General features: G+C 44.9%; 1 protein-coding gene across 1 annotated transcript in view; it reads left to right on the top strand.

The window, feature by feature from the left end:
• The window catches only part of LOC147710455 (ficolin-1-like), an 844,448-nt gene that overhangs the window by 587,964 nt on the left and 240,741 nt on the right, over positions 1–15,743 (top strand). The window contains exon 10 of the mRNA XM_086921142.1: positions 6,124–6,251. Within this exon, the coding sequence (XP_086777268.1) occupies positions 6,124–6,251 (128 nt within the window). The remainder of the gene's footprint in view (positions 1–6,123; positions 6,252–15,743) is intronic.

Below are 15,743 nucleotides of genomic sequence, written 5' to 3'. Positions count from 1 at the left end.
CTGCCTCAGCCCCTCACGCTTTTGTGAGGTATCCAGCGCAGTCCCCAATATCCTGTGGGTCGTGGCGTGATTTGGCGCGCTTTATGTCACGTTTCCGGGCCGGTCTACTCACTGTAGGTTGGCTGTCTCGCTCTTCTGAGCGCCTAGGGGCTCTGCCACGCTCTTTAGGGTGCCTGTGTGGTTTACGTTGTTCTGTCCTGGCCCCTTGTTCCTCTGGGCAACTGGCTCTGTGGTCCTGCTTAGCACTGCTGTTTCCTGCCCACCGGTGTGGTTGCTGTTTCCCTCGGTGCTTTGTGTGGGGGGGGGGTCTGCTATCCCATCCTCGTCGCCATTGTGATGTAGGTCTAGCCCCCAATGAATGCGCTGCAGCCACAGTGTAGGTTAATGCCTATTTATTTATATTATCCCTAAAGAGCGCCGAGCCTGTCCTGCTCGTGCCGGCTCTCGCGCTTCTCTGCCTGCGATGCGCGCACAGCCCAACATGGCCGCCAGCATGTCACGTCGCCTACGTGACGTGCAACACTAGAACGCACACTACACCCTGCCTGCCTGCCTGCCATTTAGACCCTGCCTGGACCGAGTGAGGTAAGAGGTCAGAGGAGAGCAGCAGCAGGTTCAGAGGGTGGGTGGCTGAGTCTGTGGCTCCAGTGGTATCAAAAAGACTTGGAATGACACTGCGTAGAGAGAGAATGAGGGATCAGTAAAGATAGGCAGAGAGAGGAAGGTTGGTTGAGAGAAATAGCCAGATGTGAGACGAGGAGAGAAAAAGATCATGTTCCCGTTGGAGCGGCACCTTCCAAGGTAGGGGCCTTGGGCAATGGCACACTTTGCCCGAGGGTGAGTTTGCCCTGATGGAATTTAATCTTGTGATCTGCAGGTCACACCTAGAGCAAATGTTTAACTTCACAAACCAAGAATGTGGATACATTTTTGGAGTGGTGCTGCTCTTACTTGCAGGAAGCAAGCTCCCGGTAAAGGGAAAAGCAGAAAAACGTCAGTGTACATGGGTGCTTCAGTGACCACATTGCTCATCCTGTGGCTCAGAGAGTTACCTATGACATGCACACTTCATGCAGGCCCCCAGTCTCATAGGCTGCGCGCGTACTCTGAGAAGAGTAGGCGCAGACGTTGCAGCCACGTGCCCCCTACCTCAGCGGGCCCCAAAATATTTGGTGTTAACAAATATCACAGGGTGTGATATTGCATGATCTGCACTCCTGCTGTCTTTGATCCCTGGAAGTGTGGTGGTGTTTCGCTCCCACTATCCTGTGTAGACATGCCTTTTTTCGAAATCTGAAGTAGGCGCGCGTTGCCTTCTGGGGCAAACCTGCCCACCTCTTGTCCTTTGTCGCCAGCCTGTTATTTGTATGTAGTGCCACCAGTGTGGTTCCTGAAGCATCGTAACCTCGCCTTCAGAAAGTGTGCGTGTCCATGTGTGTAAAAGTGTGGACACGTAAGATGTAGATTGCCACAGCCTGTGTAAGTGCAGACGTGTATTATTCATAGCTGCTAAGGTTTTAGATTGCTATGGTGTAAAAGTGTGGACACGTAAGATGTAGATTGCCACAGCCTGTGTAAGTGCAGACGTGTATTATTCATAGCTGCTAAGGTTTCAGATTGCTATATGTGGCACTCTAATTCAGCAAAATCTCGGGTTAAATACATTCACTTTATACACTGCAGGGTGCAGGCACAGAGATACAGGTGCTCAGCTAACCACCACGTCTGCGGATTCCATCATGATGGGGCTCCCAGTGCAGACGCCAAACTGTGCCGCCACCTCTGCTTCTGTACAGAAATTACTTCAGCTGGAAAAGGAAGGAAGTAGTAGTACTGTGTGGAAACAGACCAGGAAGCAGGACTCCACATGCTGAAAGCTTACTGGTAGTTCTGATCTGTGCATGATTGTGAACACTAGGGGTCCTATGACTCAGAATAGCCTGGTGCAGAGGAGGAATTCCCCTTTGCAAATGGTGTTTCTGACCATGGGAAGTCTAGTCCACTTTAATCACGCTATATGTAACCTGCCCCATACTACTCACCGGTTCCTTCTTGTATGTATGCTTTCAGAATTTCATTGTAATTATGAGTGACATTTCAACGTCTAGGAGTCACACTTTTTCACGGGCAAAAATTAAAATCACTCAATAAAGATGAAGGAAACATATGAATACCAGAAATTACACCCATTTTGAAACAGGTGCAAAGCAGCTGATCTTTGCAGCATGCATTTTAACCCTATATGCACAATTTAATGGAGAGTCAAAACTGCTACTACTAGACAAGTAACTATCGAGCAGGGGCTTTTACACCCATGTCTAAGTCCATCATCCTGTCTTCCCGCTGAGCCGCAGGTGTGGCTGAACCACAAGTAAAATGATCTCTGTCGCAAAAGCAATAGCCCACTGAGCGGTCTACATAAAATACAATTCCTGATGTCAAGCTGTAGATGATGTTCCCTGAACAGTGTCATGTATGTGCATGTTTGCATTATGCTTAGGGGATTACCAGGTAACTGTTCACACAGCTCTCTGATGGACGTCACATGCGGTTTTTCTGAGTCCCCAGATAGATTATGCAGTCTGTGTGTTCTCTTTTGTACTGCCAGTCACCGGTGTATTCAACTGTGTAGCCTTTGACCGTGTCATGTATGTGCATGTAACTTGCATGATTGAGGTAACTATTAGCGGCAATACTACGTGTCTCTCGGACATCTCTCAAGTGCTCGCCGTCCTTTTTCCCCAGCACCACCCCCAGTCCTCCAAGGGGCGGCAATCTGAGGGATAGCCCCGGTCGCCACAAGCTCTAGCTACGCCTCTGTGTCGGAGCCTGTATTAGAGTGTACTACGGAAGTCTGTACCACAGATAGGGTTTACTGAGGCCCGAAGGTAGCCTTGTGCAAGTGTGGTGGCAAACTTGTAGAACTCCAGTAATAAATGTGCTTTATGTTGAACTGTAGTCAATTTTGCTGGTGTCCCTGCATTGATGCTGTTCTAGTGCCCTTGTAACCTACTAGTTTGAGACAGCCCCTGAAAGGCATTTGTGGGCAGGTGCTGTGATAAGGAGTCAAACTAGGGTCTAGTAAAAGCAAGTATTTCAACTATCGTACTTGCAGAACTGCATCATCCTATCTGGACCGAGGCACAAAGATAATTGTCAATCTTTATACCAAGATTTTGCTGCCTATACGTACTGGGGCTGTATTATATACTTTCTTAATTTTTTCTACTGTGAAGATATAATAATTGTAAGCAGCGAGTGAAAAGAATGCACACAAATTACAGAATGCAGTGATCAAAAACACTGTAAAAAACGCCCCTTTCTTTTTTTGTACTTATTGATTGTTTTTCTGGGCAGACTAGACGGGTTGTGAACACGATAAACACTTAAATGCACAAGCAGCAGGACCAGATGCGACCTGTAAACCATGACCCCCTCCGCCCGAAGTGTTGTTCCACATTCAAGTGGAAGTTGTTATCCCTGATGACCGATTCAGGTTCTACTGTCACCCTTCCCACAGATTAATTTTTAGAACAATTGTTAGATTTACTATTTCTGTCTGAAAGAGGAGGTCAGTGTTCATGGCTGGAAGGATCAATGGAAGTGAGGAACTATCCTAGATGAAGGAACCGGTGTTAGGGATTAGGGATTCAGGTTGTGGGGCATTAAAAAAGGATAAATTCCCAGAGAGGTTTTCTCATGAGTTCAGGAAGTTGAAGGGGGGCTTTTTTCATAAAGTTACATTAAAGCAAAATGCGATACTGGTTAAACAAAGTTTGGGGGAGTTCCCTTGAATGTGAGAGATGAACTCAAAACACTGCTAGATTAATTCATCCAGAGCGGGAAAAAGAAATGTAGGGGCATATTACCAACAAATAGCGATATTTATCGCTAAGTAGGCTTAGCGGCTATTTTTTTATCGCCGCGCATCACAGTATTTTATCGCTGAGATGATGTGCTATTAGCAACGTTTATCTCAAAAGCGATAATATTCCCGGCGATAGCGGCAAAATGTGTGAATATCGTTGAGAATACAGCGATATTCACGCATTATCGCTAACAGGGTCTCTCTTAGCCATTATATCCACCTCCCATTGGATATAATGGCTAAGAACTGGTCTGAGCAGGTGTTAGTTTTTGGAGATATTCGCGCTTAGCGCGAATATTTCCATCACTACGCCTGTGTTGGTAATAGGCGATAGCGATGTTAGCGAATGCTTTCAGTCGCTAACATGTTGGGTACGCCCACTTTGCATGTCATTAGCGATATATATCTCTGACATGCAAAGCGGGCCCCAAACCGCTCGCTATTGCCTACAAGCTGTCGCTAACTGCTGTTAGAGACAGCTTGCTAATAGGGCGATAGAATTATTGCCGCTTAGCGGCCGAAAACGGCCGCTAAAGCGGCGATAGTTCCCTATCGCCCCCCTTGATAATATGCCCAATAATCTTGTGAATTGGAGTCTCCTGTTGTTTTGACCAGAAAAGCCAAAAACAAATTAAGTTTGTGTATATACTTAAAGCAGTTGTGGTGATGTGCTTGTCAGTACATTCAACATTCCAGATCACCTTGCTCGGAATGTGGAATGTGGTGTGATGAGGTGCCAATCTTGTCAATCAGACTTCAGGAAGGTTATGTTCATGGTGCACAATATGAAGGCACTTTTGCCAAATCCCTGCCTAGGTGGGGACATTTTGATGCCTCTTCAGTGGATTAGAACATAGCCAAAAGACGAAATAAACTATTTTCAAACACATTTACTCACTCCTAATTTAGGCCCCCATAAGGATGCCGCTCGCCATCCTAGCGGTGCTGGGAGCTGTGACGAGTGATGCGTCGGTCCCGCACCGCCAATTAGTATGCAACCGCCACTCTGATGGTTGCATCCCGCATCTTTGACATTGCGGCAGGCGGTGCTGTAAGCACCATCCGCCGCAATGCCAAAGAGGCATGTTGGCATTGGCATGCACAACGTGACAGACACCGCGCGGTGCCTGCCACCTTGTGCATGGCAATGAAGGGGGTACCATAGGTACCCCTAGTGCCGCCACCCACCCCCTGGGGACCTCATTGTCATTTTCCGCATGCCTTTCCATGGAGGAGTCTTTGCAATCGAAAGGCATTCCCACGGCAGTCATCATAATATGGAGGCACCGCCATCATATTGTGGGCTTTTTCCGCCCAACTGGCAATAGTGACGTTTGCTGACGGGTGGAAAAGCAGCAGACAGACTCTCCGTCTGCCGCGGTACCCCCCGTCATAGTAATATGGCTGGGGGGTAAATTGTGATGTGATGGCGGGCTGATTGCCTCCACTGGCACGGCGGTGGTGATCCACCTGCCATCATAATGGCCCCCTAAGTGATTAATATGCCTGGTTTCAATTGTAAGAAGGTTGGGTATTTATTTTTAGAAATGAGGGACTTGAAGAAGGCATTGTTTTCACTGTCTAAGTATTATGAGGTGTGGTTTGGAGGACAATGATTTTGAAAGTGCATGGATTAAGTGATTAATCTCCAGACAGTTTTAAATTTTACTTAGGGCATCATTGTCAAACTGATGACATTGGCATCTCCTATATACTCGAGGACTGGGTATTATGTCTATGTATCAACCACGGAGGTGAGGACTCCTACACTTCACTAGTTGGCAAGATGCCTCATCTAGTTAAGCTCTCCCTGTTAGCAATTCTAAAGCTCGAATCCTGACAAAGTCAGCTCAACCTTTCATCTTTCTGAGGGCGGTATATTGATTATCATAGATTTTGATGAGAGTAAGACCTGCTCTTTTTACCACTCCTGTTGTGGGTTTTAAAAAGAACACCTTGTTGCATAGTTGTATCCTTTAAGAGGCAAGTTTTTAACTTGTAGGCCTGTATTATATGTTTGAGGTACAGTCCTTGCAATAAGAGCAAAAGTAAGACGTTGGGCCAAAATCTTAACCCTTTGCCAATCTAGTATGTCTTTTGCAGCACTTCCTTCCTTCTTACTGTAGAGCACATTCTTTTTAAAAACTCTATTGTTCTTTTCTATGATTTTTGATTTAGATCCAGATAACAGTTTCTAAAGCTTATACCTGTCTTGCATATATAATATTTTGTCTTCTCATCAATCCTTGATGCAGGGGCAAAGAATTGCAAGGAGCTGCTGGACAAAGGTGTCATTCTGAGCGGCTGGTACCCCATCTACCCCGAAGATGGCAAACCCATGACTGTGTTCTGTGACATGGACACCGATGGAGGAGGATGGATTGTAAGTTATCAAGTTGGTGGGATAATATGGACACTATTAAGGGATTCCTCTGATATTTCTTCATTTAATAAAACCTCAGTTTTTTTGTAAAACACGTTCTTTTCAGTGTTATGAAATCTTCTGCAGTTTCCTCTGCACTGGTATATCACAAAAGATTATTAGTGTTACCTCATCAGAAATTAAAGAACCTACAAAACCCAATTTGCAGTAGCACATGGAACTGTTACAAAAACTGAGGAACTTATTTATGACAGCTCTGCGTCACTTTTGCACCCCATAAAGTGGTGCATGCGTGCCACAGGGCTCCCATAAAGATTTATGAAACCACCCTCTGTGGCTTCGAGTAGCCTCATAAATCAAGAGTATAAATCAGGCGTATAGCAACAGAGCGTAAATCGCTGCATCACCTTACTCTGCGCTCAGGAGGCGTACTATGGGTGTTGCCGTGGCTTTTCCCATGCAACACATGAAATCTGGTGCTGCCTCAGATTTACTGACTGATGTAAACCTGTGGAAGCATCAAGTTGGTATACCTCCCGATTCTGCTGGTCACAGAGAAAAATGGCTCATACGATTGTTTTTGTGCAGGAAGGTAACCCTTCCTGCACAAAACCAATCATGCCTGCAACAGAAGCACCTTTACATGATCGTGCAAGGGTGTTTACGTTGGTGCAAAGCTGCCAAATCTGCACCAGGGCAGGCAGAAAGGACAGGAACGCACCGTTCCGCTTAAACACTGTACATTTCTGCCCTTTCATTTTGGCGTAGGGCAGGGCAGTGCAGCGCAGCAAGCTGTCTTGCTGAGCTGCCCTATGCCAAAATGCCATAAATTAGGCCCCGCGGGCCTTACTACAAAAGTTTTAACAAGTTCAGATACAATGGGATGGTGGTAATCAACATAAAAAGATGTGAAATGTACATACATGCTGGAGACTGTACTTGACGTTATTTATCCAACCCTGGCTAAGAAACTTTATTTGCAGTTTCAACATGGTTTTCTCCCGCTCAATGCATACACTGATCAGTGGGTAACCGGGCGGGACCTGGGCTGCCCTGCTTGTCCAGTCAAAGAGGAGTCTGACCTGCATGTGCTCTTTTTCTGCCGAGGATTTGGCAAAATACGACAGAAAGAGCTTAAAAACCTGTGCAAGAACTTGGGCTCTGGGCACTGTAATGAAGTCTACAGACTTTTAAAAACGATTACGGACTTGCAAATTGTGTTGGCAGTTTCCAGGTTTTTGTGTCGTATGTGGTGGGCCAGGACAAAAATTAAAAAATTGGAATGATTTTTAAATTATTTATTATTGTCATTTCTGTAAATAATGGATTTTTTGGTTTTTTTAACGGTTTTAAATATTTGGTAATGTTGTATTTCTTGCTGCTTCTTTTATGGCTCACGCAGAAATATAGAATTTTCGGACTCCTTAAACACTGTACATTTCTGCCCTTTCATTTTGGCGTAGGGCTGCGCAGTGCAGCAAGATGCCTTGCTGAGCTGCCCTATGCCAAAATGCAATAAATGAGCCCCTGCGGGCCTTACTACAAAAGTTTTAACAAGTTCAGATACAATGGGATGGTGGTAATCAACATAAAAAGATGTGAAATGTAGATACATGCTGGAGACTGTACTTAATGTTATTTATCAAACCCTAGCTAGGAAACTTTATTTGCAGTTTCGACATGTTTGTCTCCCGCTCAATGCATACACTAATTCGTGGGTACCCGGGCGGGACCTGGGCTGCCCTTCTTGTCCAGACAAAGAGGGGTCTGACCTGCATGTGCTCTTTTTCTGCCAAGGATATGGCAAAATACAACAGAAAGAGCTTAAAAACCTGTGCGAGAACTTGGGCTCTGGGCACTGTAAGGAAGTCTACAGACTTTTAAAAACGAATACGGACTTGCAAATTGTGTTGGCAGTTTCCAGGTTTTTGTGTCGTATGTGGTGGGCCAAGACAAAATGTTTAAAATTGGAATGATTTTTAAAGTACTTATTATTGTCATTTCTGTAAATAATGGATATTTTTGTTGTTTTTAACGGTTTAAAATATTTGGTAAGGTTTTATTTCTTGCTGCTTCTTTTATGGCTCACGCAGAAATAAAGAATTTTCTGACTGACAACATAAAAACTCTCTGGAAGGGGACATTGTTATGTGTTCCTTCTGGTAAACAGACAAAATATTGAGTTAAAATTATCGACCTGCCAGAATATTGATGTTGGAATATCGTCATGCCAGAATATCGACAATCAGAATATCGTTGACAAGAATATCGAGTTAACAGTAAGAAATATCATTTTTTAAAATATCAATGTTAAAAATATAATATAATATGTTAGTATTTAATTTAAATGAATGTGTTCTATATTTTTGTGTAAGTATTGCTTTTGTGTTTTAATATATGTGTTAAAAAAAAAAATTTTAACAACATTTTGCGTTTCAGTTCCGTAACATATTGTGGGTTTATAGGGGCATACGGTGGGAAGTCATTTAATTATAATTCATTTATTCATAATTTTTTAGAAGTCATCAATTATTTTTTATTACATTTTGTGTTGTATTTCTGTAGCGGGTTGTGGGTTTGTAGGGGAATAAGGTGGGAAGTAATTTATTAATTATTAATTAAATAATAATTTGTATTGATTAATATTCATGTATTTAATCATTTATATGTGATAATTAATTTAATATTAATGATTTATTAATTGGTTATTAATAATTATTAATGAATTGTTAAATATAATAATTGTCTATTTTTTTAAGAGTGGGTTATGGGTTTATCGGGGATTATGGTGGGAAGTATTTTAATTATAATTAATCAATGTATTTTTTAGTAATTAATATTTACGTTTTTAATATTTTACATTGTTAAATGTGGTTATTAATTTATTATTAATTATTTATTTGGATATCAATAATTATTAATTAATTAATATTTATGTTAATCATGTCTTTTTTTAAAGAGTTTGTTGTGTGTTGATAGGGGAGTAGGGTGGAAAGCAATTTAATTTTAATAACTTTTTTATAATATTATTTTAAAGTTATTTTATAGTGTTAATTGTGTGAACTAATTTATTAGTTATTGATTTTGCTTGTTAATTATTTGTTTTTTATTTCCTCATATGACCTCCGTAGATGAAACAACCTCTCGATTTGTGCCACCCCTGTTGCTCTTATCTAAGGGTTCCACACTCAGCTGATGTTATTTATGCGAAGCCCAGCCACACCACACATTGTGAGCTGACCAAGAGGTATAATCATTAGATAGTATAAAATAGTTTAAACACCATCTGTACAGTCTAACAGAGTCCAAAACAACCCCAGATCTGATCTATCTCTATTCAGCTTAACCTTTTGGTCCAAATCTCTAAAATATCGTACTGCATTCCACCAAGCTCTTCATGTTGGGGGTACAACTTGGGTCCATAACTTACAAATCTCCCTTCTTGCTAAAAGAACTACGTAGAACACCAATTTACTTTATAACCCCAAGAACCCCAGGACCCCTTTGGGCTTCAGTACAATACCAAAAATGATAAGAGAAGGGCTTACCTCGACCTCTGTGCCAAGAACATTGGACAAGGTCTTACCCACACTGCCCCAAAATTCTTGAATTACGGGGCAAGCTACAAAAATGTGAACGTCATCTGCTTTCGGGACTCCGCATCTCATACACTTTGATTCTCCATTACCCCTTATTTTGGCGAGCTTCAAAGAAGACCAATATATCCTATGGAGTGTGAAAAAGTGATTCCTCCTGAGTGCAGCAGATTTAATCAATGGGTATAAAATATCTAAGGATACTTGCCATACATTTTCTAGCTCTTCACTCGCAAGCACTTCTCCCAGACCAGGTATGGACGCTCCATTTTTCTATCCGCTGCAGCAAGAAGGTAGTTGTACCACAGTCCTAAATCCTTTTTTTAGCATTTGGATCTTGTAACTCATCTTCCATGGTGGTATCCTCAGGGGTCGACCAACATTGGCTCTTACACGATGAGGAGATTTGATAGTACTTAAAACTGGTGAGGTTCCTTCAGACTTCCCAGGAGTAGCATTTATTGCCATCCACAATGTCTTTCCAATGTGAGACTCCAGCCTCCTTTACTGGCTGAGCTAAAGCATCTACGAGGCATTCTGGTGTTCCCGGGGAGTCCCACACTGGAGCCCATTCACTGGTATAGGACAGTCGCAGGCAAACCCAGAACTCTGACCATACCGTAGCTCCCATACATAAAGTTTTCAGCCTAACCTTTTAAAAATATTTAAGGGCACCAAATTTGTACATGAAGCCTACCTCATCTAGGTCTAAAAGCATAGCTTTGAACATACTGCCAATCAGGGAGCTGGCTAGCTTTAAAAGTAACATCCTGCAGTTTTTTAATTGGTATGTGTTGTACTTGTGGAGAAGTGTCGCTCAATGGTTAGAGCGGCAGTCCCTGATGCAGTGGTCTAGCCCGGGACCAGGGTTCAATTCCCCGCCTCGGCGGGTCTTGGGCTCAAAATTCCACGGACCTGATAATTCTCGCCTCGGTGCCTATTCCAATCATGGAGTCCCACTCTGCAACTCTGGGCAATAGCTTGCTTAATCTCCACAATGGCCCCCACAACGCTAAGGATGCCTGGCCTCCACCTTGGGGGTGCCCAGGAGTGGACGCCTCACAGGGAAAGCCAGGATGGGTTCCACAGCGGTATTCGTACAAGCGCTTTGAGACCCTTGCGGGTGAGTAGTGCGCTATACAAGTATCAATTTACATTTACATTACTTGTCCTGTGCTTCCTCGCTGTGTCTCGTGGTCGTGGAGTGTTCGTGGTAGAATCTCCATTGTGATTCTATCATGAGCATCCATTACAGGAGAGGCGGTTGAGGAGTTTGGCAGGCGGGGATCCCTGTGCATCTGGAGACATTGAAATAAATTCCTTTTCACTTACCTTTGAGTCACGAATTCCATTACTTCATTTTGGTGACAATCACCTGTCTCCTCTATGGCTCCTGAGGTCTCCAGTGACAGCGGATGAATTTACGGCGTGCAATTCGCTTTTCAACTTAAAGCACCACGAGGATTCCGCTCCACACGATCTCCACACGACTTTGTGTGTGTTCATTTCTTGTCCGACTTGAGGTACTGTAAGTTTTTGTTTTATCTTCCTGGGTTTGCGCTGGAGCCGCTATCGTTCGCGCTGAAGCTGAAGCCCTGACGTCACTCTCGTGCGTTCTCATGCGCGTAGCTCAACGTTGCCTAGCTGCGAATAGACGCTCAGCTTTGTTTGTAAACGCTGAATCACGTCATCGAGTCAACGTGACTCCATCTTGATTAAACAGCGTGGTGTTGTGCTTCAAGCCCATTAAATGAACTGTTCCTCACGCTGATTTGCTTACTTTACCATTGATATTCTGCATTCCGTATTCGTTTTGGTAGCGAAAGCGGAGCATTTACTACAGTGATCCGCACACTTTTATTTTGACATTCTAAACGGTGTTTTCACATTCCTTTTCGTAATGGAAGCGGAGCAGTTATTACAGTGATCCGCACACTTTAATTTCGACATTCTGACATTCGACATTATTTCATTACAGTATCAACGACATTCAGCAGTTGATATTCTTTCACGTATTTTCAGTGACAGTGGCATTTGACATTATTTCTCATTTATTCAATGAGAGTGAGGCTTCCACACATTTTTATTTCTGCACGGTGATTTGCACTCCATTCTGCAAATTACTGATTTTTTTTTCTTATTTCTTTTTTTCAGAAGACATGGCTACGTCTCAAACTATTTCTCCACCTCCTTCATTTTTGTCTGAAGGTGATACACCAGATATAGAATGGGAGGACTGGATAAGCATTTTTGAGAATTATCTGGAAGCTATTGATGGTCTTAGGTTTCCAGCATCTAGAAAAAAAGCTATCTTATTAAACTCTTTGGGTAAAGCTGGTCAGCACACCAATAGTTTTTACTAAAACATGACAGATGACGGAACCGTCATAGAAATGCACCTGATCCAAAATAACCTCAATAATATTTTTCCTTTATAAATGGTTTACCGGGGATTATGTGCACACTGATAAGACACCCGCCATCACAGTGACAGTCCTAAACAGAACTTTAACATGTAATGAATTGATAAGCACAGGTGCACCATAAATTACAATTGTACGATGACAACAAACTTATTGTAAAGGCACAAGTAGTGATGTCCAGAAGCCTTGTTTGATTGATTCATTTATTTTTCAATAGAAACGAACAGCCGACGCGGTTCGTCCTGGGTGGGACTTCTTCAGGGCAAGAATGAAATGACAACTCCTTGGCGGTGTAAGTGGTCGAGCAGTGAAGGCCGGAGTATGACAATACTTTTCGCAGTCTCAAAGTAGAAAGTTAAGATGCAACAGCAACTGGAGAGCTTTATATTATTTCTATCCTCCAGAATAAGTGTAAAGCTGGGCTTGAAAGTTCACTTAAATTTGTTAATAATAATAAAACAGAGTCACATATATTCTGGACAGAGGTAAGTATGCCCGAGGTGCACCATCCATAGGTTGTGCACCTTAATCTGTTCTTATACAATAAAGTCCTCGATCAAAAATATAGGTATATATCTCAAAACACCTCCTTACTCCTCGACCAAATTTCGCGAGAAAAGACGGCATACGATCTCTGTCATGTGGAGCCCAGACGCCGTGCACCCTCAGTACGTATAGCACCATTAGTTTTTGCCTGAAATCATTGGTGCTGATGGTGAATGTTAGAAATGGGATCCCTGGCTGGCCAGGGCTTGCTCCAAAGTCAGTCAGAGACCACCATTCCCACGTCTGGGCTAGGGAGTTACACGCCAAGATAACCCCTGCTCACCCCCTTGGTAACGTAGCACGAGCAGAAAGGCTAAACTCGGAGGCAATGTGAGTTAAGTGTTTGCGCACGCACCCCCAGCAACAACATCCAAGGCCCACCACAAAGGAAACTCCACACAAGGTTATATATAAAAATAGCCTTTGTATTACACCAAAACACATTAGATAAAAACACACACTTCACAATGTGCCAACAGGCACAGGCAGAATTTACAGGGTATATGTACAAGACAGGGCCGCCTGGACCACTGTCAGGAATGAGCACTTTTAGAACTCACTACTTGGTAGAATTAGCGCTTAGAACATAGAATGTAAAATCACTGTAGCACACAACCAGTAACTACTGGTACCAGGTAAGTACCACCAACGCAACCCTAACCACCTTAGGAACAGGTCACGCAGGGAACTAGGACCTCACTAGCAACACCTGTACTAGGAGAAAAACAACCACCTAAGTATCACCATACATTTAGGGGTATGAGCACATTACACATGATGCATCACAACACATTCAGAGGAGTAGGAAAGGAAAACACATGATGCATAAACAACACATTCAGAGGTATAGGAACAAGGCACATGATGTATCAACAACACATTCAGAGGTGCAGGAAAAACACATGATGCATAAACATACATTCAGCGGTGTAAGGAACAAGGCACATGAGGCATCAACAACACATTCAGAGGTGCAGAACAGAGGGTGCGCAAAACATACAACACGCAGTACATTTCCTAACACCCAAGAGCAATAGGACATAGATCATAACAGCATCTAAACCACAGTTAGCGCTGAAATCATAATCGCACATGAATCACTGTGAAGTCCAGGTTGCGCCACTGCGCCAACTCCTGACCGTAGCAGCTGCCTACTACTTGCTGGGCAGCTGAGGGACAGAACAGGGGGCCTAAACGCTGCAGCTGGCACTAAGTGCTGCGCAGTTGGGGAAGGCCAAGAAGGGTTGAAGGAGTGCGCCTCACTGCTAAGTCCAGAACATGTCCCTAGAAAAGCAAAGCCTAAACGGTGCAGCTGCCCACTACTTGCTGGGCAGCTGGAAATCAAGAACTGCGACAGGGCTCTCACTAGCCCTTAGAACCAAAGACTGCGCCAAATGGGGATCCCTCTAAGCTCTGAACAAACCAGGGGCATTTTGGGGGAGCCCACCTGCTCTGCACGCACCTGTGCATTTTTGGGAGCCCTCTGAAATAAAAACGGCGTATTTTAGAGCCCTCTAGGCTCTGAAACAATAAGGGGGCGTGGGAGCCTCGAGGTCTCCTGCCGGCGGTCCGCTGCCAGCTGGGGCCACTCTATCAATAAAAATGCCCCTGGAATCGTTGGAGCCTTCTAGGCTCTAGGAGCAATGAGGGGGGCCAACAACAGCTGTGGGGGCCCGGGGCGGGCACCGATCATGTGCCCTGACATCACCCCCCTTGCACAACAAAACCTGGGAGCCTCTGGGCCCGAGTCACTATGGCGGCCGCTTCAGAGCAGCCCCCTTCTATGCGGGGCTGCTAGAGAGCGGGACACCGGCAGGGTGCCTCACTCAACTTCCCCCCCAGACGACCTTTACTCACCTGCTCTGGGGTGGTCTGCGGCTCTCTTCCTTCGGCGGCGGTAGCGCATGGTGCTCTCCCTCCTCATGGGAGCCCCGCCTTCACAAAGCGCCCGCTTCGCTGTTCACTAGGTCTCCCATCTCGGTACCGGGACTCGATGTGGAGCCTTCGTGGCTCCAAGGCAGCCTGTCCCCTCTCTTGGCCGGGCTGCCAATCGCAGCGCGGCAGCGGGCGGGACTTCCTGGAAGCAAGCGGAAGTCCCGCCCTGCTTCAGGCGCCCGGCCGCCTGACTTCCGTTTTTGCAGCCATTTTCCTTCCCGGTTCCGCAGCGGTGAAACGAAGGGCAGAAAGGAGGGGTGGGCACCCTCGGTATTAAAATAAAACATACAAGCGAGGTGGGCACTCACAAAGGGGCCTATAAACAGGAAAATACCCGTAAATATAAAAATAGAGTGCACACGAAGCACTCGGGGGCACACAAAGGGCAGGAGCGCTTACCTCAGAGGTAAAACGACAGCGCTCTGCCCAGAAATGGAAAATAAAGCGCTCACAGGGCGCTAGGGGCACAGAAAACACCAAAGGCCCCAGGAAATGATCCCCACAGCCAGGAGGGTCCCAGCAACAAGCAGGACATCACAGGACAAGGCTTCCAGTGCCACAAGGAGTCCATCAGCAAGCCAGGGGCTGGTCAGGGCCCAGGGAGGCAAGCCTTCCCCTGGGCCCAAGCAGCAACAAACCCCTGGTAGATTCTAGTCTGCAAACAAGAACAAGAACATTTTAGAAGAGGTCACAGCTTCTTTTTATACACAAAATTCTTTTGTCTAAAAGGTGCAGGGTGAGGGAGAAACCAGTCGCAGATGGTTTTGGGAGTACTCTGTTTTCCCCAGCCACCCTTTCCATTCGCCAGGCAGGCTAGGGTCATCAGTCGCACCACAGGGGCCGGAGCCAGCATTGTGTGGGAAAAGCCCAGCCCTATTCAGGACCCAGGTGTAGCCCCTCCCTCACATCAGCATGCTAATCTCTCAATTCACCACCGGGGCGGACCCACACAGACTCTTGGAGCCAGGCTCCCCAGCCTGCTTCAGCCAATC

Source organism: Lissotriton vulgaris, chromosome 5 (genome assembly GCF_964263255.1).
Source record: "Lissotriton vulgaris chromosome 5, aLisVul1.2, whole genome shotgun sequence".
Lineage (NCBI taxonomy): Eukaryota > Metazoa > Chordata > Amphibia > Caudata > Salamandridae > Lissotriton > Lissotriton vulgaris.
This window is presented reverse-complemented; position numbering and strand designations above follow the sequence as displayed.